The sequence below is a fragment of the Astyanax mexicanus genome, chromosome 20, assembly GCF_023375975.1.
Source record: "Astyanax mexicanus isolate ESR-SI-001 chromosome 20, AstMex3_surface, whole genome shotgun sequence".
Lineage (NCBI taxonomy): Eukaryota > Metazoa > Chordata > Actinopteri > Characiformes > Acestrorhamphidae > Astyanax > Astyanax mexicanus.
Genome location: NC_064427.1, coordinates 7,571,898 through 7,598,491, shown reverse-complemented (window position 1 = coordinate 7,598,491; position 26,594 = coordinate 7,571,898). Strand labels below are relative to the sequence as shown.

Genomic DNA, 26,594 nt, shown 5'->3' with positions numbered 1-26,594 from the left:
TGGTATGCGGTTCTTATTTGGAGACACATAGCAGGCTTGGATGAGGTGAGGCAAATCTACAGCAGTAATAGACATGGACTCACACACACACAGTCACACACACACACAGTCACACGTCACCCACATCCCACTGGATCTTAAATATATTCATGCAGTCACGAGTGGCTGGTAGGCAGTGAGGGCTGTCAGGCTGGGCATTGCCTCAAGTTCCCCACAACCAGCATTACTAATTCATCCTGGAGCTGCAGCCGCGGGCCAGTGTCAGATTCTTCTTCAGCCGGACACTGTGCTAAGCGTCCAGTCTTTAATCTCTAATGGTCAATATGACCACCAATAACCCTGTCATGGCTAAGCGTATGTCCTCCAATATATTGATTTAGAGTCTGAAAAAAATGAGGATTGAGGAAATGAAAATACAATGAATGTATGGACTGTTCTTTTCCTCAACGTTTAAAATGATGCATGTTCCATTTTTCAACAAAAAGAGCCAATCAGCTTGCGGGTTACACTGAGAAAGGAAGGGTAAAGTGGGGGAGGCCAGACACCTCAATTTGGAGATCTGCGCGAACACAGTAGTCAGAAAAAGCTGAACAAAATACTATTCTTGTGCATCATTGAGCCAAACGTTACAAACAATTATGTGGTTTTTATTAGATTTTTAGATTTTTTTTTTTTTTTTCTGAAGTAAGCCATAACATGATCAGAATGGACCGTTAGATATAAAGGCATTAAGTTGAAGCACTGAAAGCTCTTAACTGCAAATAAACTGTGTGGCATGTCACACAAATCTGAAATTTTGATTACCGTCATTCCTCTAGTCCCATTTCCACACTCAGGGTTGCCGTGAATAGACAACAGCATGCAAGCATTGTGCTGCAGGTAATCACTGAGCTTTAGTAAGGTTGCTAACCATAGCCTATTATGCAATTAGTGTATAGCATGTTGGACACTGAAATGTACAGGGGTTGGACAATGAAACTAAAAAAACTGTCATTTTAGTGTGGCAGGTTTCATGGCTAAATTGGAGCAGCCTGGTGGCCAATCTTTAATCATTAATTGCACATAATTGCACCAGTAAGAGCTCAGAAGAGTGTGAAGGTTCAATTAGCAGGGTAAGAGGACAGTTTTGCTCAAAATATTGCAAGGCACACAACATTATGGGTGACATACCAGAGTTCAAAACAGGACAAATTGTTGGTGCACGTCTTGCTGGCGCATCTGTGACCAAGACAGCAAGTCTTTGTGATGCATCAAGAGCCACGGTATCCAGGGTAATGTCAGCATACCACCAAGAAGGACCAACCACATCCAACAGGATTAACTGTGGACGCTGTAAGAGGAAGCTGTCTGAAAGGGATGTTTGGGTGCAAACCCAGATTGTATAAAAAAAAAACATAAAACCACGACTGGCCAAATCACGGCAGATGATTCAATGTGCAATGTGCACCTCAACCTGTTTCCACCAGAACTGTCCATCGGGACAATAAATGATTGTGGTCTAAAAACAGGTGTGTCAGTTTCACTGTCCAACCCCTGTATATACAGTATATTGAGCGATCAGCTATGGAGTAACACTCATTGACATTTGTCACTCACGACTAATGCATGGATTACACAGCCTTGTGTCTGTGCTGGTCGGCCCTAGTCTGATTATTTTTTATCAAAAAAAATAGTGAGTAGTGTGTGAGGACATCTTCAGAGGTTTTGGGCAGTCCCAGCTGTTTTGGTGGCACTATAGTGACTATAGTGACATACCCTATACTGTATTAAGGAGGTAGTTTTATTGTAATGGCTTATTGTATTATAATGGTTCAACCAACAGAAGATAAGAAGTGATTTAAAACAGGACAAACGTGTCTCCTCCCAATAAGCATCTTTACGCTATACATTTGCTGCTTTTTTTGGCATGTCTTATTAGTTAAACTGCAGCAATCTTACAGTAAACATCCAGAAAAGAGAGAATTTTCAAGAATTTTGCACTTTATACTAAAGAACATCTACAGAAGAAATCACTGTATTATACTATATTGGAAGCCAGTGTCCAGTGCTGGGAGGTTCACACCCAAGTTTATCCCATATTATTTTATACATGGTAAATACAGGGTTCATACACTTTTTAAGCAATAAATTTCCTTTCGACTTTGCATGCCTTCAAGGCAATTTTTCATGACCTAACGATCTGTAAAACACCAGTGCAGACATGGACAAACCATTAAAAACTATAATCCAAATTGGTAAAAGGTCTTCAATTAATAATAAAAAAAAATCTTTAAGCAATGTTGACACAGACTCTTCAATAATAAAATGTGTGTCAAATCCTGAGAGATTCATTGCGTAGGGCTAAATTACTTGAATAACTGATCTGATGTATTTGTTAACTTAAGATAGCTTCTCTGTCAATAAATGAAAAACCTGTGTAGAGCAAATTTCCATTACTTTTCCAAAACCTATCCATGCCTGGAAATAGATTTTATTTTTAATTCCATTATTTTTCCAGGTTATTCATTACCTTGAGAACCCTTTCTGTAAATACACGTGTAGCTCATAAAAGTGCTTTATAAATATATATAAAAAAAAATATACAATTTAATTTGAATTATTGGTCAATGCTTTTTAATTGATTATTGGTGTAATCCAATAAGACTCAAACTCACAACTAATACACAGATTACACTATGCAATATTTACCCTGATTACAGCCGTGAGTATCAGTGTGGCTGGTCGGCTCTAGTCTGAGGACTTTTTTTTTTTTTATCAGAAAAGTTGAGTGAGGAGGAAGAAGACTCTTTTGAATTTTGATGTCAATGTCTTGATTCTGCGTACCTAAGGACATCTTCAGAGGTTCTGTGTAGTCTGACACAAATGTGTCTCATCACACAGAGCATCTATCTATCTATCTATCTATCTATCTATCTATCTATCTATCTATCTATCTATCTATCTATCTATCTATCTATCTATCTATCTATCTATCTATCTATCTATCTATCTATCTATCTATCTATCTATCTATCTATCTATCTATCTATCTATCTATCTATCTATATTTGTGCTGCTTTTCGGCATGTCAGCGATCTCACACCACACAAGAAGAAAGGCAAAAACGACTGAAGAACATCTACAGAACTCATTTCTGTTGTATTAGAAGACCACTTTCCAGTACTACAGTTGCAAGAAAATGTATGTGAACTAGGGGTGGGCGATATAGCTCTAAAATAATATCACGATATGTCAGGGTATTTTTGCGATAACGATATACTTGGCGATATAGGAAAACTAAAATAATTCATTAATTTCAGGAATATAGAATAATAGTATAACAGTATAATCATAATGTGGCAAAATAAATAATATAGCATAAAATTATATAATGCAGCAAAACATATTGCAGAATATTTAGTGCATGCATATAAACTGCAAACTAAAACAGTTATACAATAAATAAACCTAAAGCTTCACAGTAAATAATAGACTACTTTTAAGACAGAACATCTCTATTATCACAATATGGATTTTTAATATCATGATATTTCTGTGTCACGATATATTGTATACAATATAATATTGCCCACCCCTTACTTTGATTTCTGCATAAATTGTTTATTAATTGCATTCTGATCTTCATCCTAAAGTCACAACAATAGACAAACACAGTCTGCTTAAAGTAAAGTACTACCAACAAAAAAAGTATATTAAGTATAATAAATGGTGAGTACATGTGTAGCATCTTCAGAGCATCATGTTGTATTATTCCTGTCCTGCTACCAGAAGTCTGTTAAACTGCTTTCTGACAACAGTTTTTTTTTAAAAAGTGGTATATAAGTACATATATATAATAAAAAAAATGAATTATTGGTCAATGCTTTTTAATTGATTGTTGCTGCAATCCACGGAGACCTGAACTCACGAATAATGCTACGGTTACACAATGCAATAATTACCCTGTTCTCTGTGTTCTCTGTGCTGCTGGCTGGTTCTAGTCTGCAGATTTTTGTATTTATTTTTTTATTTTTTTAATCACTCAGACCCAAATGTTTTTTTGCATGCGTAACAAAATAGCCAAAATTAAAAAATAATAATAAATAAATAAAAATTAGACTATAGAACATCTACAGAACTCATTGCTGTTGTATTGGAAGCATTTAAAAACCTGAAAACTGTGTAAAAGGTCCATTATTACATGATTAACTGTCTGTAACAAGTTTTAATGATTTTTAAAGTCTTAAAAACTTAACTAAAACTTAACTAAAACTAAACTAAAACTAAACTTAACTAAAACTAAAAGTTATTTTTTATCTCTCCCAGATGTTCAATTGGTCTGTACAGTGTTTGACTGGACAGATCAGTGTTTTATAAAGATCGTGACCACTAAAATATATTCTAAAAATAAATAAGAGCTACAAAAATGGACATACAAAGTTCAGATGAGCCCCAAAAAGTGTACTGTGTGAATGTGAACACTAAATGTCAGTGTTTCGCAGTGTTTTTAGAAGAGCTTTAGTTAAGTGTGTCTACAGCCTCCAGACTGCAGACTGAGTTGCAGAGTTTTCCGCAGTGAAAGCCCGAGGGAGAGCCAGGTTTACTCACTGTTCTCTGCGGAAGTGGAGCCTCTTCCTGAGAGTGGACACCCGGGGGTGGCAGCCCAGTTTGACCGGTGAGGTGCAGGACAGCCCCCCCAGCGCCCGGCTCTGGACCATGATGCCCACCTCTCACACACTCCTACAGTCCACACACTCCGGCCACGCGACACACACTGGAGCTCCTCATCACTGCACCTGCATCTCTCTCTCTCTCTCTCTCTATCTCTCTCTCTCTCTGCTGGACTGAGCTGACCTACTTCCTGTTCCTGCGCCGTGTCTCTGTGTTCAGCTCCGCTCCCACCTGCGCTCGGCCCGCTGTCTCTGCTAAGGAGCCCACCAGGGATACACACTCACAGGGAGTCAGCAGCTAACTCTCTCTCTCTCTCACACACACAAACACAATCTGCACTGACAAAAGAAAGAAAAGCAATGAAAAAAAGCAAAGAGAAAGAAAGAAAGAAAGAAGGTAAAACCAGGAAAAAAATCTAATGAATAAAGAAATCCATCTAAGAGAAATAAGTAAAAATACATAAAAAAGGAAAAGAAAAAGGTATAAATAAGGAAAGAAACAAAAGCTATAACAAAGAAAGAACAAAAAAAAAAACAGAAAAAATAAAAGAAAGAAAGAAAGAAAGAAAGAAAGGAAGAAAGAAAAAGAAAAACAAGAAAAGAAAAAAAATAAAGAAGCAAACGAGGAAAAATCATGAAAAAAAAATAAATAGAAATAATACATCTAAGAGAAATAATTGAAGAAATAAAGAACAAAGAAAAAGAAAAGGACAACTGAGGAAAGAAACAAAGAAACAAAGAAACAAATCTAGAACAATAAAACAAAGACAAAAACTATGAAGAAAAAGAAAGAACAAAGGAAAGATAAAGAACCCGTTATAAAAATAAAAAAGAAAGAACAAAAGAAAACTACAAAAGAGGATGAAAGAAAGAAATAGAAAGACAAAAAACGAAAAAAAGAAAACTAAGAAAAAGAAATAAATAATGGAAAAGTAAAAAAAAAAAGAAAGTAAAAAACATTAAAAAAGAGCAACAGACTTTGATTAGGGGAGGACAATGCAAAGAAAAAGATGAAAGAAAAAATAAGAAAATGGAAAGTAAGAAAGCAGGTAAGAAATAAAATGAAAAAGAAAACAGGTTAAAGCAGCAGGAAAAAAATAAATAGTAATAATTAAATAAAAAATAAATAATGACGAATTAAAAAAAAATAAAATAAAAAAAGAATTAAAGAATTAAAGCAAGAAATATACAAAAAAGAAACTAAGTGAGAAAAAACAGAGATGAGTATAGATCAGTGTATGACCATTACATACAGAGAGCATCACCATTATCACGACTATTATCACCATCATCCTCCTCTCCTCAGCTCAGCCCCGCCCCCTCAACCCCCCCATGCTGTGTGACCAAGTGACAGTCGCTGCTCTACAACTTTCCCCAGTTTAATGAGCAGCTCAGGAGTCTTCTTACACGGCCTGCACTCGGACCGTAACACACTGTAACACACACCAGTAACGCAGCCCGCCACCCAACCAGCTCACACTGTGACCGGCCCACCTGCACCCAGCTACCAGCTCCTGCACAGCACCCAGCACAGCTGAAAATCAGAGCAGGAGAACATTTCCACAGCGAAACCTGCTGACGTCAACCTACACAGCACCTGCTCCTGAGCTACACAATACACCAGCAGGAGAAGGACAAAGAGAACCAGCGTCATCCTCAGCTTTAACTCTGCTTTAAAGCACAGCTTTTATCTGTGGGATTAAAAGCTCCCTGTAGTTTTAACACAGTTATTTCTGACTTTTATTGAATTCAGTGGAGAAACCCTGTGACAGTGCAGATCCAAAGCATGATCGATCCACCACAATAACTGTACATAAACATGGACTCCACAATCAACACAAGCAAGCAAAGAAAGAAAGAAAGAAAGAAAGAAAGAAAGAACTAAACTTTAAGAACAAAAACATAAAAAATCTAAGAATTTAGCAAAGAAAGAAAGAAAGAAAGAAAAAAAGAACATAAACAAAGAAAAAATCTAAGAATTTATCAAAGAAAGAAAGAAGGAAACAAAGAAAGAAAGAAAGACAAAAATTAAGAAAAAACTAAACTAAAAGAACAAAAACAAAGAAAAAAACGAAGTATTTTTTAAAGAAAAAAAGAAAGAAAAAACTAAACTTTAAAAACAAAAAAGACAAAATCTAAGAATTTAGCAAAGAAAGAAGGAAACAAAGAAACAAAGAAAGACAAAAATTAAGAAAAAACTAAACTTAAAGAACAAAAACAAAGAAAAAATCTGAGAATTTATCAAAGGAAGAAAGAAAAAAGGAAAGAAAGAAGGAAAAAGAAATAAAGAAAGAACATTAAGAAACAAAGACAAAAATGATTAATTCTGTGAAAAAAACAAACAAAAAATACAAAGAAGGAAAGAACTAAGAACAAACTTAACAACTAAGAAAACAAAAACAAAGAATCTATAAGAATCAAAAAACAAAGAAAGAAAGAAAGAAAGAAAGAAAGAAAGAAAGAAAGAAAGAAAGAAAAAGAAAAATAAGGATATAAGGATAAATAAAAAATAAACTGAGAAAACAAAAACAAAGAAAGAATCTAAGAATTAATAAAAGATAGAAAGAAAGAAAGAAAGAAAGAAAGAAAGAAGGAAAGAAAAATAAAGATATAATATAAGAATAATAAAAAACTAAACTGAGAAAACAAAAACAGAGAAAGAATCTAAAAAAGAAAGAAAGAAAGAAAGAAAGAAAGAAAGAAAGAAAGAAAGAAAGAAAGAAAGAAAGAAAGAAAGAAAGGAAGGAAGGGCCGGTTGTGGCCCGAGAGCTGAATAAAAAAAAGAATGTCTTTGAGTGTTTTAATGTGCAGTATTTGGTTTTCTTCCTTTAGCCAAATGTTTTATTTTAGTTTGTTTTCACATAAATATGTTCAATACGGTGTATCTCTGCACACAGGAGTGCCCTGCAGGAGCCAGAACACTGTAATTATCTCAGGATATCATTTAGAAATTAAGTTGTCAACACCAGTCAATAAAATTGAAAAAGACCCCCCCCCCCCAAAGCTGATCAGGTCATGTCAGCAGTGTGTAAGAGGCAAAGTGTAAAAATACTTTGCCTTTTTTATCCTCAAGATGACTATTTATCGCTTTTTATCTTAAATATATAAACAGTCTCTTCAAGTTCAAAGTGTTTTCTTTCATTTTGTTTTGTTTTTTTTTTAACTTTTTTTTTATTTAATATTAAAGACTATACATTGAAGAATATGTTTTATACCTAAGATACTTCTAAGGAGCACATTAATCTTTTGGTATTTTAATCTCAGTGTCTTCATGAGGGAGATTCACCTGGAATAGTTTTCTCAGCGTCTTGAAGGAAGGAGTTCCTGGAGGTGCTGAACAGTAGTTGCTGATTTTCCTTCACATACATATATACATATATACATATATATATATATATATATATATATATATATATATATATATATATATATATATATATATATATATATATATATATATATATGTGTGTGTGTGTGTGTGTGTGTGCGTGTCTGTGTGTTTGTGTGTGTGTATGTACTGTATATAAAATATACCACTTTTATACAGCATTCCAGAACAGGCAGACAGAACAAGCCTAATATTCTCCAGACTCAAATAATGCACTGCCCTCTCGTGGACACCTTAAGCAACAGCAGAAAAAAATTTTGTGAGATGTCAAAGAGGACACCTGTACCTTTCAATACACTGTATAACAATCCATCTCAGAATATTTTAGGTCATTTACATACCAATAAGGGGATTCTATGAATAAAACTGTGCAAAGGTTTCTGCACCCCAGATTGTTGGTATCAACATTTTGGTATGGTTTCATTTTTGTTTATTAAGGTTATAGACACCTTACAATTCATAAATAATCAGGAGCAGAACCATTACTTACAAATTATCATTTTCCTTTGTTTAATTTTTATGAATCATATTATTTTCTTCTGACTTAAACACAAAAAGCTTTGCAAATATTCTGTATAATTCCAGAAAACGCAGTTCCTCTGCATCACAGCTTTATGCTGGGGGCTTTTTACTCATTTAACCCACACCTGGCATTAGGAATGAGGTTTCCCTCAGGGATCAAGTTTATCTGCCCCAGAGAGTCCTATTCTATTAGCAACACTGCTCTACAGAGACTAAACAAGCTAGAACTAGAAAACAAATGAGACCCCTTTAAAACAATAAGTTTCTTTGATTTTACTACATTAAAAACCTCTGGAATATAATCAAGAGGAAGATGGATGATCACAAGCCATCACACCAAACTGAACTGCTTGAATTTTTGCACCAGGAGTGCAGGCATAAAGGTATCCAAAAGCAGTGTGTAAGCCTGGTGGAGGAGAACATGCCAAGATTCAGGAAAACTGTGATTAAAAACCACCAGGGTTATTCCACCAAATATTGATTTCTGAACTCTTAAAACTTTATGAATTTGAACTTTGCATTTTTTTTTTTGCATTATTTAAGGTCTGAAAGCTCTGCATCTTTTTTGTTATTTGAGCCATTTCTCATTTTTTGTAAATAAATGCTCTATATGATAATATTTTTATTTGGAATTTGGAATAAATGTTGTCCGTAGTTTATAGAATAAAACAACAATGTTCATTTTACTCAAACACATACATATAAATAGCAAAATAAGAGAAACTGATTCAGAAACTGAAGTGGTCTTCTCATTTTTTTTTTTTCCAGAGCTGTATTTGTGTATGCATTAGGGTTGCAACGGTATGAGATTTTCACGGTATGATAACCGTCTCGGAAAATACCGTGGTATCACGGTTATCACGGTATCACAGTTTGTTACATATATTATAATTTTTTTGTTCAATTAACTATTTATTGTAGAAACTACACCATCAGGTGAAGGAAACCATGTTTTTCCACTACTCTTAAGGGCATTAAGAGTGTATATATAAAAAAAAGTTGGTATATAACCAGATACTGCAGAAAGAGGGGATTTATTTCTGACATGATCCTCACAATAGAGATTTCTATTTTAAGGCTTTCACTACTTAAAACCTTCAACATATGAAAAACAGGCACGTCAGAATTTGAAAATGAACGCCGTCTTTCACATCCAGTCCGGCCAGGACCTTTACACGGACACGTGAATCCATCGTAGCACGCACTTCACGCCTGTACCTGCGTGCCCGAATTTCGGATAACTCAGCGCTTTTGCGGGCGCTTACCGCATGGGTTATGCACGACTACAAAGAGGTTTTATTTATGTTCAGATTAAAATTATAAACTGAACACATACTTTGCGCTGCACAGCGGGGTGGTGTTCTCGGAGATGGGAGAACAGGTTTGATGTATTTCCTCCTTTAGCTGTGACTACGGCCACATTGATTACAAGCTTGTTGATTACAAGATTACAAGTCTGTTTTCAGGCTGTTTGAATGAGCGAAATATGATCAGAATTATGTAAATTAACACTAACATAGAAGCATAGAACTATTATTTAATTAAAATTATTTTTAAGAACAGCTAAACACAGTGCGGAGAAGTTCACGTGCGAGAGAGAGAGAGAGAGAGAGAGATTTGCGTGTTCTGATGTGAGCTACTCACTACAGGTAAAGGTTCTCTTTTATCTCCTCGTGCTCATTTTAGTCCAATACATAATTCTGCAGTTTCTCAGTGTTTTCTGTCGTATTTTGCGGCTATCGCGAGCGCTTACAACTAACACCGCGGGCCGCGAGGTGCAGCCGTGCTGCCGCTGTTATGCCGAATCCGACTCCCTGCTCAATCCGACTCCCGCTTCGCGGACAGAATCGGCACAACACCCCCCGCTGTAGAACTGCGGGAGTGAAAACAGCGCTTATAATTAAGTTAGTTAAGTTTCAGTTTTCGTTATTTGGTTCGTTTTCATTAACAATAATAATTGGTTACTTAGCATTAACATAGTGATTATCACACCAGAGCTTTATTTAAAAATAAAATATATAATTAAAAAACAGATGCCTACATCTCAGACTATTTTCTAGAGCCCAACCCGACCCGGCCCGAGGAATGTGGTGGGAAATCTCGGCCCGAACGGACCCGATCTCGGGTCGGGCCTCGGATCAGGTCTGGTTCGGGCAGAGAATCTAAGCTCAAGTCTGATGCACTTTCTGCCGTTCTCACCGCTGTGTGCTGAGTAGCTGAAGCGGAGCAGAGTTGCGCATGCGCGGGTAAGTTTCTCCGCTGGCTTGCGTTTTACCGGTAATAAGCAAACACACACGGTATGATAACCGTGCATTTTAATACCACGGTATACCGTGAAACCGGTTACCGCTGCAACCCTAGTATGCATATGTGCTTGGTGTGGCGCAGTGGATAACACCACTACCTGCGGTTCAACGCCCGGTCTGGGTAACTGAAAGCTGCACTACACCAATAAGGAGTCCTTGGGTAAGACTCCTAACACTACATTGGTCCACCTCTGTTGTAGGAATAACTGCACAAAATGCCCATAATGTAAAAATTACGAACATTACGAACGTTAGCACTAGTTACAACATACAGTGTCTTAAAGCAGCACTAGGTAGGATTTCCTTGATTTTTGATCTTTTTAAAGAAGTAAAATTACAGCTTGAAACTCACTGCAGCGCTGCATTGAGGTGTAATAGGAGGAATAGCGGTGCTCTCGTGTCTGTGCCGGAGCTCCTCTGAGCTCAAACCAGACCGGCGAGGCGGCCGCGACCAACGCTAGCGAGAACTGCGACCTGCTTTCCGACCTTTAGTTCTAACAGTTCTACAAGGACTACTGGTTCAATCTTTACAAACTAACATTAAAACACTCTGGCAGAAGCTGGAAAGAGACTGAACATGTCTGTGAAAGCCAGAAAACGAGAAAGAGAAACTAATCCGCCTGAAACATTTAGTACACTCTACAACTGTAGGGGGAGCACACGAGCACAAAATCTCAATCCTACCTAGTGGAGCTTTAAATAGTTCATTCATTAGAAGGGGTGTCTGCAAACAAATGGACATATAATGTACAGGTGTATCTCAAAAAATGTAATATCATTGAAAAGTCAATTTATTTCAGTAATTCAGCTCAAAATGTGAAACTCATATATTATATAGATGTATTCCACACAGAGTGATCTATTTTAAGCATTTATTTTTTTTTTGTTTCTCAGATCTCAAATTTTAATATCATATAAGCCCAATTGGTACTTTTGTCAGTGTGGGCATTGTGCCAAGTCCTGCTGGAAAATGAAATCCACATCTCCATAAAAGTCGTCAGCAGAGGGAAGCATGAAGTGCTGCAAGATTTTGTGGGAAAACAACAACTGCACTGACTTTAGACTTGATACTGTATAACACAGTGGATCAACACCAGCAGATGACAGACATGTCTCTCTAAACCATCACTAATCTTCAGTAAATTTTACATTTCATTTGTAAATCAAGGGAGCAGAGTCTGGAGGAAGAGCGGAGAGACACACAGTCCAAACTGCTTGAGGTCTAGTGTGAAGTTTCACCAAATTTTAGAGATAAATGATTTGAGTATTCGAGTATTTATAGGACCAGCTGTTCAATAAGTGTGTATTCAGTCTCAATCTCTATTTCCTATAATTAAATAAAAAAAAGCAGCTCCTACCTCTCCTCCCGGATGTTGGGGGTCAGGTAGCGGGTGGTCTCCTCCTCATGGCTGCTCTGTAAGCTGCTTTGCTGGCTGCTGTAACACAGAGAGAAGGATAGACAGATAGTCAGAGAATGCAAGAGTCAGAAGCTACAAGACACCCAACACACTTCCCCTTCCTACAGGAAACTGTGAAAATTAAGTGTCACTTCACACACGACACATAAGACATTGTGTCTGTGGCGGGTTGAGCGCATGCAGCAGAACAGCTGTGGAATGCTGCATTAAGATGATCGCAGGACTCCATGCTAAGGTTCGGCATGCTTATGTCGTTCATTTATTTATTTAATCAGCGGAAAGCAGCAGCAAATTAAAGTGAGCAGCCAAACCAGATGTTCAACATTTATATATATATCCTGATCAATTACATCCCAAATTCATATGGAAGCAAACAGTATGGAAAAAAAACAAATACAGCGTTTCTTACATTGATTTTCTGTTCATTTTTCAGGTGTTCTTTTGTCCCATTCTTCCTGCAAACTGTCAGTCCTGACGCTGTCCAGCCTGCCTGCTCAAAACTCTGAACTCCAGTCCCCAGAATGCACTCTCAACGGAACTCTCACACGCCATTCATCATGTGACACTACGCTGTTCCCACTCACCCAGCTACTAATTCCTCACACCTGTTTTCCAGTGTATAACTACCCCTCACTTCCTTCCTGTCCTTGCCAGATATTGATTCTAGTTTCTGTTTCATTTTTTTGTTTTTCTTTACCGGTCCTATTTTAATGGCTTGCCTATTTTATTGATGGCCTTGTTGCTGCCACTTTTTGTATTTTTGACTTTGCCTCATTCAATTTTTGGATTTACTGTGCATGACCATGGATTGTCTGACCACTCTTTGGTATGTTGTTTCTGTACGCTGCCCTTTTGTTGTTGACCTTGCCTGTCCCTCACTATTCACTTTAGCTCAACCCCTTCAATAAAGACTGTTGACTGTGTGGAAAAAAAAAAACATTATTTTAAAAGATACATTATATTTCCAAATCATTTTAAAGCATTTTTATTGTTTTTTTTTTTTTGTTATTTGAAAACAGGTAAAAGAACTGCTTGATCCATTTAAATTAAATTAATTTTGTGTAATAAATTGAGTTTACTGGATTTTTTAGTGACTGTTACTAAACTAGACCATTCAAGATTCTAGCAACCTTTAGGTGAACAGCAACAGCATTTTTTAAACATCACATTCTAGTCTCATTAGTAGTCACTATTATTTTCCAAATTAAAATGTCAAAATTCATGAGAATATCAAATTGTTAAGTCGAATAAAATCTAATTGAATGGTGAAGCTGATAGTGGCAGATCCTTAAACTCCTGAAAAAGAGTAAACTGCGCAAATATGAAGTTATCAGTAGGTACAAAAATCAAAGTGTCTAAATTTAGAGCCAGACAGTTGGTGGTTCTCAAGTCTGCAAATCATTCTGGAAGAAATCATACATTTTTTAATATCTGCAACAAATTAAAGCGCCAAAGTGGGACAACACATGCTGGAAAAGCCCATGATATTTCTGCCTTCCCTTCAACTCTCCATTCAGACAACAGAAGAAAACCAACATACAGCTATGGAAAAAATAAGAGATCACTTCAGTTTCTCTGATTTTGCTATTTATAGGTTAAATATATGGTATATATATGTTTGAGTAACATGAACATTGTTGTTTTATTCTATAAACTACAGACAACATTTCTCCCAAATTCCAAACAAAAATATAGTCATTTAGAGCATTTATTTGCAGAAAATGAGAAAAAAATGAAACTGAAACTAAAAAGAAGCAGAGATTTCAGACATCAAATAATGCAAAGAAAACAAGTTCATATTCATAAAGTTTTAAGAGTTCAGAAATTACCCTGGTTTTCAGCACAGTTTTCATGCATCCTGGCATCCTCCACCAGTCTTACACACTGCTTTTGAAAAACATAATGCCACCTCTGGTGCAAAAATTCAAGCAATTCAGCTTGGTTTGATGACTTGATAATCCATCTTCTTCTTTTTAATTTGATAAAATCTAAGAAACTCATCGATATTGTTTTTTATAAGTGGTTTCTTTTTTTTTTTCCAGAGCTGTATTGTTCATGCTTATCATGGAAAAAGAACCTAATATTTCCCCAAATTAGCTGGAACTGTGATGTTAAAGGGAAGTTGATGCAGGTGACAAAAATACCTCCCACCTACCTCCCACAACATGTGCAATAGGAACAAAGATAATCTCTAGATAATCTGTGCCCTATTCTAAAGTATTGTATAGAGATATGAAAAGCAAACGCAACAACTGTCAAATAAATAAGTTGCAAAAATAGTTGCACCAAGAATGAACTGTCTAATTGCAGTGATATAAAAAAAATGTAGACCTATATGGGCATAAAATGCATGTGTAGCAGAAGCCTAGGCATGGGGTTGTAGAGGTTCCTAATGGTGATAATCCATCCCATGGCGAGCTGGGAAGTATAATCAGAAATGTATTTTTTTTAAGATTCTGATGGTTTCATGGTTTATTACAGTATGTATTTATTGATTTATTGATTGATTGATTGACTTACATGACTAGGCTTTAATATACTGTAGGTTTGTGACTTACTGTACTGTTAGAATGTTATTCTTGAGTCATTACGGTATAAAAATCAGCCACAATTTTCTTCTTTCTCCAGTTAACAAATAAATTCAATTTAGTGTGCATTAAAATGATTCCTTAAGCTACAGTATTAATATATAAAAACAGGTCTAGTAACTGCTCTGGAAGCTATTTTGTACCTCGTATACAGTGTTTTCGATTGTGTATTTCTTTTGTTCTCTTTCTCTGTGAATATTTGCTGTTGTTTTTCTGTTTTACTAAATAAAAAGAGTCATACAGTTAGAAACAGCAGCAGGAGCTCCTCAGATAAAGTGCTGTACCCATTCTCTCCAGACAAAGAGCGAGATAAGCGTTTGCCTCCACAGAGGTAAGCTACTGTCACTCCATTGTGTTAGCTTGTTATGCTAACTGGCTTTCATTACCTAGGTGCTGTTATACACAACTCTCCACAGAGCCTCTTGCACTATGGCGATATTTGAAAAATGGGGCACCTGGTTGCAGGACCTTACTGACCTAATGTTGAGCTATAAAAGTGTCTGTATTGAGGACCAAATGTGATCTGGCACCATACAAAACTGCACTCCACACCACCATGAGGACACCAGGCCTTCTGGACATGTGACACATGACAAGAAACTACTGGTTTCAATGAATCTAGAGGTGATCTTGGAGGTGAGCATGTTTTTTTTTCCACAATCGGATTGGTTGGTCATCTTTACCAAGGTGAAAGTGGGACTCGTCACTCCAGGACGGTCTTGCGTGACTACCCACCAAGTTTCTTTCCTGTCGGATGATCCTTTTGAGGGCATGTATTTATATTTTACAGTTTTCTTCTGTGTCTGTGTTGTGCTGACGTTATCTTCTATACCTGTCTATAGTAATATTTGATTCAATTGAAATGTAGACTATTTAAAAATTGAAATAAAAAAAGAAATAAGGAAATCAATCTCAAATTGATTGCCAGAAATCGCCACCTCAACCATCAATGCAAAAGACCTGCATCCGGTACCGCTGGCACAAAAGCGATATACAGTTCAGGTTTCAGGATCTGTGGTTAAGGTTTGTTGTATTATTTTTATAACAGTAGCTCCTCAGAAGGCAGGGCGGTGATGAATAATTAATGGCGCCCCAGACGCTTCCCTGCGCAGCCCTCTGGCTACAGTGCACAACCTTAGCATGCTATAAATGTCACCACAGGGACATACGTCCCTGGAGTGCAAACAGGCCCAGGCTCACGTGGGCTTCACACAGATTCTCAAAGCTTGGCTTCAGAAAACAGAGCTGCACAGTACACTATTTGTTAATCACAGACAGCCAAGGTAAGTGCTGTCATGATTATTAATTTGGATGGTGTACTGTGGCAGAATATTTGTGATAAACACTAGTATTGTATGTTGTATTACATGAATGCCTTGATTTACCCAAAAGGCACATTACCTTGATCTACCACTATACCCACTGTAAAACATGGTGGTGGCAGCATCATGCTGTGGGGATGCTTTTCCTCAGCATGGACAGGGAAGGTGATCAGAGTTTATGGGAAAATGGATAGAGCTACTGGAGAAAAATATGTTAAATGTTGCTAAAGACTTGACATTGGCACAATGACTCAATAAAATAAACAGCAAGAGCTACAGTGGAATACAGTGGAATTTTGATTAAAGTCTATTCAAGTCAAAGTTTTGACCTAAATCCCATTGAGATTTCCAAGGAAGAATGGGCAAACGGTCCCTAAAAATCTTGAAGGCAGCACATGTTCCTCAAAGATGTCAGCTCTGCATCACAGACGTGTACCAACACACCTCTGTACCATGACAAACCCTAACAAACTTTTGGAGTTTTTGCTAAAACAGTCTGGATAATCCTTTTTATCTTTTGTTTGTGATGGTATATGCTAGATGCATCCAAGCCAAGAGAAGTCAACTCTGCTTCTGGACATGGTTAGCATAAGGCTTTTTTTCTGCAAGGTTAAGTTTTAAACCTTAAATTGCCCTTATACCAATTTTTCTTGGAATATGTCGCAGGCTAGGAATGCGGGAATGCATGTAAAGTAAGTGGTGCGGATAAAAGCAAGAAATATCTTGGGTTCACACTGTCTGCAAATGAATAAAAAAGTCCATCCCAGCCTTTATTGACCTTTTATCAGATTATCTTAGGGACTATTAAAAATAGTTCCTCAACCTGCTACAACTAACTCTTTTTACTATCAGACAACATTTGCACCCGTTCAAGTTTGGGTGAATTTATTCATGAAGGGACCAAAATGTGTTAGAATCAGCAAGCTATGCATCTGCAGCCAAAGGTTTTTAGGCATGCCGATGAGGTTGGAAAATGGAACTAAGCCTAAACCTTCAGTGATGATGAGGGCTGAAAAGCCAGGGTTAGGTAGTGGCAAGAAATGAACAGGGTGATGGTGGCCTGGCCTGATCTGCACCGTGCCTGTCGACCGGTCATACAGACCTGCTTTCACTGCTCTGCTCCTTCTTGTCGCCGCCTCGGAGCCACTTGCGTAGGAGGAAACGCTTGCGCCGCGGCGAGGCACTGGGTGTGGAGCAGTTGGACCAGGCGGCATCCTCGTCACTGGATGGCGTGATCTCAATGGAAGGGAGCTGCAGGTACTCTTTGGACCCGGAACGAGCCGGAGAGCCCCCGTCAGCCGCCTCCCTCTCGCTTTGCACGTTCTTCATGCGCCGCATCTTGAAGCGTTTGCGCCGCAAGGAGGGACTGGAGGAAGGACTAGGTAAGGAGCTAAGTGGTGTGCTGGGTGGTCCTGCAAGATCACCACTTGTGGTTCCACTCGAGCCATCCTCCTCCCAGTCCCCGGGGGCCTGGATCTGCAGCGCCGGAAGTTGCAGAGTCTCAGTCATGGTTTTTCCTTCTCTTAGGGGTGCATTTGATCCCACAGTGACTACCAGAGTCGAATGTGACTAGAACAAAATGTTTCAAGAGCTGTTGTGGGGTTTGAAACATCAGGAGTGTCCGTCAACTGGTGGGCAACTTCAAGATGAGTTTGAAGAGCTCTTTCTCAGAACGGAAGCTCCAGAAATAGGGCATAACCTGTAAATCAACTTCAATGTGATCTGGTTGACTGTTCTGGGGGAATTTTTTATGTATCACTTCTCAGAACATGAGTCTGTTTTCTGATTCCCAAGAAGATCTTGAGGTCCACTACAGGATTCTCGACATGCAGTGCAGGAAGTCTCGGTCATGATCACGGTTTCTTCCCAAGTGTAAATGTGATCCAACATCATCTGGGTGACTAGCCCACAGGTTTTGAACAGGCTTAATCCTGTTGACATGTAATCAAAGCTTCGGAAATGGTTCCAGTCAAAGTCTTACAGATCTGGGCGACTGATCCAATATCTCTGAACATCAGTGCAGGCTGTCCCAAAGCATCCTGGCAATCACAGTCCTTGTCTAGAGCACCTGCTGAAAGAAATTATCTTGACAGATCTTCATTTCATCCGGTAATTGAAAGATCCTTTCTTTTTACTTCGCTTCTAGGACAGGGCTGGGCTTCTAGGAGAGGTGGTTGCAGCATGCTGGGTCTTTTCAGGTGAGTTGCAATCCTTAATGACACTCCAGCCAGGCCCTAGAGGTTAGAGGGAGGTCAAAGGCTGGGCTAGGTATTACATGCCTCCATGCACAACCACATTTGCTCATGCTGTTCTACACGTCAACACACAGAAAGTTAAACTCAAAAGGCTGCTGAGAAACTATTTCATTTTACCCATCCATTGCTTTGGAGTTTAGACCAGGGTCATTTACATCACTTATTTTCATGCATATTTGTTATCATGGAGTAAATTCAAAGGTCACTCCTTGGCCCTACACCTTACCCCTTACCCCTACCCCTTACTCCTTACCCTTACCCCTTACTCTTAACCCTACCCCTACCCCTTACCCCTACCCCTTACCCCTACCCCTTACCCCTTACCCCTACCCTTACCCCTTACCCCTACCCTTACCCCTTACCCCTACCCTTACCCCTTACCCCAAGAAAAACAGCATAGTTTGTGTGCTAAAAAAAAAAAAAAAAAAAGATGGTAAAATATTCACAAGATGTTTCTTAAGAATAACTGTGATGATTTTGTTTATTTTGCAGATTATCGTCAGATGATCTGCCGGCGATAACTGCCAAAATGTACGTTTGCCAAAAAAACTACTGTTAGCAGGTTTTATTCAAATACAGTGCAAGATCACTTTTTTGCATTATGTATATCATAGTAAAATCATGTATTTTAAGCCTGCACTTGATATACTGAAAATAAGTATATTGAGTGTCGCTATCAGAGTATCGCTATCATTTAGCGATAATTCATGTCAAAACTAAACTGCGGTATACAGTATAACCAGGGCAAAAATACCATCAAATTCTGGGTTACTTTTAAAACTGACAAATGATCAAACACAACATTCAGTTCCTTTACAGACTAACTGAACACTGCACACACTGAAATCCCACTCACTTTTTAAGCTAGCCAGTACAGATACAGAGTATCAGACAGCTCAGTACGGCTGTTTCGACTAACTAACTTGAGTCACCCTAAATGCACATGAATAAATGAGAAATTTTAGTCTGTTACACAGATACAGAGGCAGAAATCTGGCACGTCAGACATTTTGTCATATTTATGAAATACAGTCCTTGTTTGGAAATATTATTAATATGTTTTAATATTACAGCAGGGGTGTCCAAACTACGGCCCGCGGGCCATTTGCGGCCCGTTTCCTTTTCTGAAGCGGCCCGCGAGGTATTTCAGAAATATAATGAAAGTTGGCCTGCTGTTAAGCAGATTTTTATAATGTGAGATTCAAAGTTTGAACGCTAGGTGTCAGAAACAGGCCAAGAAGTCTAAAGCGGAGAGAGTGTGCAGTTCTAAAGCAGAAAAAAGGGCCAAAGAGTCTAAAAGCGGATAGAGTGCGCATTTCTAGCGCAGAAAAACCGGCCAAAGAGTCTAAAAGCGGATAGAGTGCGCATTTCTAGCGCAGAAAAAGGGCAAATGAGTCTTAAAGTTGCCGTAATTAAGGAGTTTAATATTAAGATACGTCATGAAATTAAACTCTGGTGCTTTTTAGTGAACCAGCCCATGTTTCCACTGGTATTAGTGGACCCGTCAAAACCTCATATAACACGTCATCAATAGAGGGTGTTGGACAGTGGCAGTGAACAGACACACACCTGTCATTACGGTTCACGCTGAAAAACTTTCTTCTGTTCCTGATGTGAACAAACATTCACGATTTTGTAACCTACTTTTGCTGATGCAAACGTGGCAAATGGTTCAAACTAAAGTTTGCACAACAGAACGGTGATGGTCACACGCTGGTGGAAAAATCGCTGACAGAGCGTAAACAGACTATTAATGTGCCAAACAAACACCTACAGCTTCACAAGAACCTAAGCCCAGACCTCAACTTCCTGTGTGAAAGTGTGAAAAGGCGAGTCTCAGAGAGGACTCATTAGTCAAACACATATCATACCAGTCAACTGTACAAAAATCAGTGATCTGTACTTTACATACTTTACATCTAATTGGCCTGGGCAATATGTGGGAGAAATAGTACAATATAAAACAGATATCAAAATATTTATATATATATATAAAATATATATTCACAAACATGCACATGATCATGGTCAAAATACATCGGAAGTGACAGATCTCTATAAGTTCATACACACTCCCATGTGAAAACGAGACTTATGACAAACATATAACATTTTTCGTCAACTAATTAAATCTTAACAAAAATGTCCAACACTGACAAATGGACTATTACATGTGATAAATTATATTATTGACTAGTAATCAGAATATATCCACACCACACAGCATCCATATGACTGGTAAGAACAGCAGCATTCCCTAGAAAAACTTGAATATCATTGAAAAGTTATTTAATTTCAATAATTCAGTTCGAAATGTGAAACTCTTTTATATATATTATATAGATGTTTTACACACAGAGTGATCTATTTTAAGCGTGTATTTCTTTCATTTTTGATGATTATGGCCTACAGACTATAAAAACCCAAAAATCAGTGTCTCTGAAAATTCAAATCTTATATAAGACCAATTGGTACTATTGGCAGTGTGGGCACTGTGCCAGGTCCTGCTGGAAAAAGGAAATCTGCATCTCTATATAAAAGTTGTCAGCAGAGGGAAGCATGAAGTGCTGTAAAAGTTTGTGGGAAAACAAAACTGCACTGACTTTAGACTTGATAATAAAACACAGTGGATCAACACCAGCAGATGATCATGTCTCTCATAACCATCACTGATGACAACTTTTAAGAAGATGCAGATTTCATTTTCCAGCAGGACTGCCAAAATACTAATTGGTCTTATATAATATTCTATTTTTATTTTATTTTTTTTTTTTAAGTTTTTAGCCCAAAATTAGCAATAACATTAAAAAATAGCTACAGGCTGGATATGAAAATAGACACTGAGCACATTCAAGTGATTTTCCCAAAATGTGTATTTTCAAAAATAAACAAATAATATCTAATAAATAATTTAGGCAACAGGAATGAGTGTTGGGATTGACCTTCTCGTTCACAGTTAAAATAAGATCAAATATACAGAAAAACGAAGGAGGAAACTTAGTTTTGGTCTTCCCATGGTTTTTAGAAGAACCAACTGATGTCACTTCCTGTTGTAGATGTGACTCGTACAATGTTCCAGTTTTTTTAGATGGGGTAATGAATTATGGTAACAGGAATGAATGAAACCCAGGGACACAACTAAAATGTGTATTTTAACCTAAATATTATTGATTTATTATGATTTTGTTTTGAGCCACACAACAATGCAAAAAAGTAAAGATTTTATTGAATTTATTTGGATTTAGATTTTTATATATATATATATATATATATATATATATATATATATATATATATATATATATAGAGAGAGAGAGAGAGAGGATTTCAATAATTGAAATAATATTTCATGGTAAAGTTTATAGTTAGAGAGTGAGGACAGGCAACAAATGCTGTTTTTCAGCATTCTTATTATTTTTTATTAATGTTTTTTTTATATATAATTTATCTTACTTTTGCAATCAGGTCAATGTACAAGACATTATGCTTAATGATAAAATTTATTTTTAAGTTGTTGTTTTTTTTCTGTGCACATTTATACATGTAATTTCCTGGGGACAGAAATGGCACCCATTCATAGGAATATGGCATAAACTAATCTTGAGTGAGCCGGTTTCTTCACAATTAACCTCTTTACAGGAAATCACTCCATATGACCGTGTTTACACCTCAAACACTGAATTATACACACACTTTAAAAACAATGTGGAACTGCCCTTTAAGCCTGAACTTCACAGGACAGCAAACTTGAATGAATTCCTGGACTCTGTAAGTCAAAGTGACCCGAGCTGCATCTTGGCTGTGTGACAACAGCCTGCAGAAAGTCCCATTATCTTTAGTATAAAATCAGTTTAACGTGTAGAAAAACTAATCCGATTCAAACGAGCCCAACACAAAGTGAATTCAGCTAAAACACAGAGCAGCAGAGCATAACCACGACTGATACGGACTGAACCATTCCTGCAGGACAGGACAACAGCAGCAGCACTTCACTGTTCGAGTTAAAACAGCCCTACCTCTATTGTCTTCTCCTTAACGCGCAAACCAACAGCGCTGTCGCTTCATATCGAGCTGTTTACATTAAACTCTTCTTCATTTTGTTCCGTTATGATTTTCGCCATTCCGCTTTCACTCGGACGAGTCCATTCCGCTTTCACAGGGGGGCGCGCCATCAAAGCTTTCACTCAGCGCTTAAAAGCGTATTTCTTCACTAAATACACGCATATAAAAAACAAAGATATTTTTATAATATTATTAATAGCTAAACACTGACTTTTACTTAATGGTATCATGTCTAAAAATGTGTTTCAACGTAGTGCTCTCTGAGCGGATCCCCCTCCGAAGTGACGTTTGGTACAGTCCAGGAGTCTCGTGCAGCGCTGCTAAACTGAGCTCCACGTCAATGAATGAAGTAAACAGAGCGAATCTGCGTGCTGAATAAACACACACAAAACATGACAGAAACTGCGCTGTTTTATACATTACACACACATTTTATGCCATGTGTGTGATGAAAAAAAAAAATATATATATATATATATATATATATATATATATATATATATATATATATATATATATATATATATATATATATATATATGAGTCGAAATATTACATTTTAAGCCTGTTAATGTGTGACAATGCCACTAAATATATGCAAAAATCAGCTGGAAGTGGATGTTAGCTAATTAGCTTCAAACTAATAGACAGGTATTTGAGCAAAATACTTGAGTTAAATGTTAAAAACATTAATATTAAAAAGTAATCAGATGAATTACAACAATATTGTGTAATTAACTGCGATTAAATGCGCTTGTACTTAAGACGCAGTTTTTTGTAGTGCATATTTAAATGTAAATAAAAGAATGAATGTAAGAAATATATACGAAAATGCTTTTTTTTTTAGTTTTATTCATTAGTGGTATCAATTAAAATACTAGTATATACTTGTATGTTTTAGGGGAGATAAAGCCAACGAGGGGCGCTGGAATAAAGAATGCATGATAAATTGGATAGAGGAAACTGTTTTTTTTTTTTTACTTTATTTTAAATATCTCAGCTTGGTTAAAAGGATTTTCGAATTAGAACTTAATTTCCTGAATATAAACGGCCATTTTCACACCTGTAGTTGATTTCTATGGTCCGGATCAGTTGATGAGTTTGAGTTTTCGCCCTCTGGTTTGGGTCTTACACTTAAACCTAAACGCATCGAAATGAGCACCAATAAATCACGTGACCATGTTGTCTCCTCTGATTGGAAATATGGTGAGTATTTGTCACTGTGTTGATGCACAGATGTACGGGTAGGGGTAGTTTGGGAGGGGCACTGGGTGATGTATGGGTTTAGAGGCAGGAGAGGAGGGAGAGCTGATTGGCTAAGCTGCAGCAGCAGAAGTGGGCCTCTGATATCGGTGAGACACAGATGGTTGGATGTAGGGGTTGGCGATATGGCTCTAAAATAATATCACGATATTTCATGGTATTTTCACGATATCGATATTTTTGGCGATATGAGAATTACTAAATTATTTAGAATTTTATTATTGCATGCAATATGATATGGCTAACTGAGATATTTAAAAAAATAATTTTATCAGATTTAACAGAACAAATATCCAGGATTAAAGTAAAATAAATGATACCAGATATAATTTGTCTAGTAGATATATCATGAGTAATTAGAACAGTGTGATTTTTTCTTTTGCTAAATTAGGTAATTAGGGATGGGTAATATGGCACGGTATAATATTTCAGGGTATAATATCTTTCACGATATTTAAATTTTTTGGCAATATTATCACGTACAATATGATATGGCACAACCCTAGATGAACGCCACCAGAGGGACGGTATATGTCCACACACCAAAGTACACGGACACATCATCCACGCCTATAGCACGTTTTTTTTATTTTTTATATTAAAGGTTAGGAAATGTTTATAACATTTTTAAGCAGCACTGCAAAGGAACACATTTCAGCTATTAATGAAAAAAGTAAGTTTTTTGGGTTTAGTGGCTTTTCGATATGGTTGAATATCAAGATATAGTCCTACATTCATTTGATCTTTTTTGTAAGAGTTGTGCCCAGACACAATCAGGTCACCTACATCCACATCCAAAAAATGATTTAGATTTGAATTATCAAAAGAAACCAGAAATAGTCCTCCCGAAAAAAAACACACGTGCAGTGACTCAGCCTCGTAAATGTTTCTCGTCCCGCCGTGCACTCTGTGATTTTATTTTCAGCACTTGCTCTGTGGGTATAACAACACAAGCTCTTTGTTATGTGGTTCAAAGCCACACCTTTTGGGATTCTCTTTACCAGGCTGAGGAAAGCGACTCGACTTTAATTCGCTGCAGCAGACGACATAGTTTTTCACTTTAAGCAGACGCTGTTTACTGGTTTGCTCTGTGCAGAAGCACACATCCCGGGGGAAGGAGCGTTTGCTCTAAAATAAAGTTGCTGCACGCTTCAGGCCTTTGACCTTTTAAGCAAAGGAGGTAAAAGCAGGTCACAGACGAGCTATAGTCTGCCTGGGTGTTCTTTTTGCACAGTTTCCAGCAGTGCTCGCATTGTGAGGATAGTTTAAGAATAGTGCACTAATAAAAAAAAAGTAGACCTTCTTAATATTACTATAAAATACAGTGTTTGATTAAGGTGTTGGATACCATGATCGTGACAGCATAGACAATAAATAATGATTTAATCCAAAAGAACATGGACTTATATTTAAACATTGATTCAAAATGCCTGCATCAGTTAAATTAACTGACCTGCTATTTTTTTTTTTGTTGTTTTGTTTTCTTATTGACACATAACTTTTATATTAAGTTTAAAACTTTGATTCAATATACAGCTCTGGGAAAAAAAAACAATTAAGAGACTACCTAAGTTTCTAAATCAGTTTATCTGATTTCAATATTTATAGGTATATGTTTGAGTAAAGTGAACATTGTTGTTTTATTTTATAAACATTTCTCAAATGCTCAAATTCCAAAAAAAAAATCATCATTTAGAGCATTTATTTACAGAAAATGAGAAATGTCTGAAATAACAAAAAAAGATGCAGAGCTTTCAGACCTCAATGAATTCAAGAAAACAAGTCCATACTCATAAGTTCATAAATCAATATTTGGTGGAATAACCCTGGTTTTTAATCACAGTTTTCATGCATCTTGGCATCATGTTCTTCTCCACCAGTCTTACACACTGCTTTTGAATAACTTTATGCCACAGCCAACTTACCATAGAAACCAGCAGCAACATTTTAATAAACTACCTGGTAAATCTTAGCAACTGCCTAGCAGTCCCTTAATACCACCATGGCAACCACTTGGATTACAACAGCAACTGCCTAGCAACACCTTAGCAACCACCTAGAATATCATAGCAACTGCCTTTTATAACTGAAGACCAGAGTAACATACAGACATCATATACATACAAAACAGTAGAATTTACTCTATTTAACCAGTACAGTAACATTATTCTGATATCAAAAATCCTTAATCGATTAATTCACAGACATCCCACCCTGTAAAAAAACATCAGACATTAGCAATCAATCAGCTGGAAAATGTTAGCATGGCCAGTTATCCATTAGCCATTTTGGTCTTCATAATAAACATCCCAAGGCCAGATCGTATTAATGAAACGATCTATCCATTTTATTTAGACTATTTTATTTTGCTTGGACTTACTAGGTAAACTTTAGATCAAAATATGGTTAAATATTTCAATAATGTTATTTGCATCACGTTTTTAAGCATTTTAAGCAGAGCTGGTAAATTTTAGTATTATGGAGCCACATATTGTAGCTATTAATTTCAAATTTAGTTACTCTCTAAGACATGATTGAGTAGCGCAGAATCTCCTGAAAATAACATCTGGCATGTGTGGCTGTAATTAAGAAACAAAATCTTAAAGCTGATAAAAATCATTTTAAACTGCTCGGGTGTGATGCCGTCTCCTTTCACAGAGGATGAATCCGATTCCAGGTTATGTTCAGTCAGAGAGAGTCAGAAAATGCTAAGGGAAATGTCTTAAAAGGACGTAATGAATGAACTACTGAGGTTTGAGTTTCTTCCTTCTGAAGTCTCCATTGCACCACCAGCTGCTCACATTCAGTAAAACTGAGCCGG

The 26,594-nt window shown here is 37.0% G+C and overlaps 1 protein-coding gene across 4 annotated transcripts in view; it reads right to left on the bottom strand.

Moving 5' to 3' along the window:
- The window catches only part of gramd1ba (GRAM domain containing 1Ba), a 131,844-nt gene that overhangs the window by 90,789 nt on the left and 14,461 nt on the right, over positions 1-26,594 (bottom strand). For 2 of the 4 annotated variants that reach the window (XM_022681024.2, XM_022681026.2), the window contains exons 2-3: positions 17,296-18,427; positions 12,224-12,301 (exon numbers count right to left, since the gene is read on the bottom strand). In XM_022681024.2, the coding sequence (XP_022536745.2) occupies positions 12,224-12,301; positions 17,296-17,702 (485 nt within the window). In that variant the 5' untranslated portion in view covers positions 17,703-18,427. Of the gene's footprint in view, positions 1-4,587; positions 4,846-12,223; positions 12,302-17,295; positions 18,428-22,464; positions 22,572-26,594 lie in introns of those variants that run through there. The other 2 variants (XM_049468405.1, XM_049468402.1) reach the window with 2 other exon arrangements.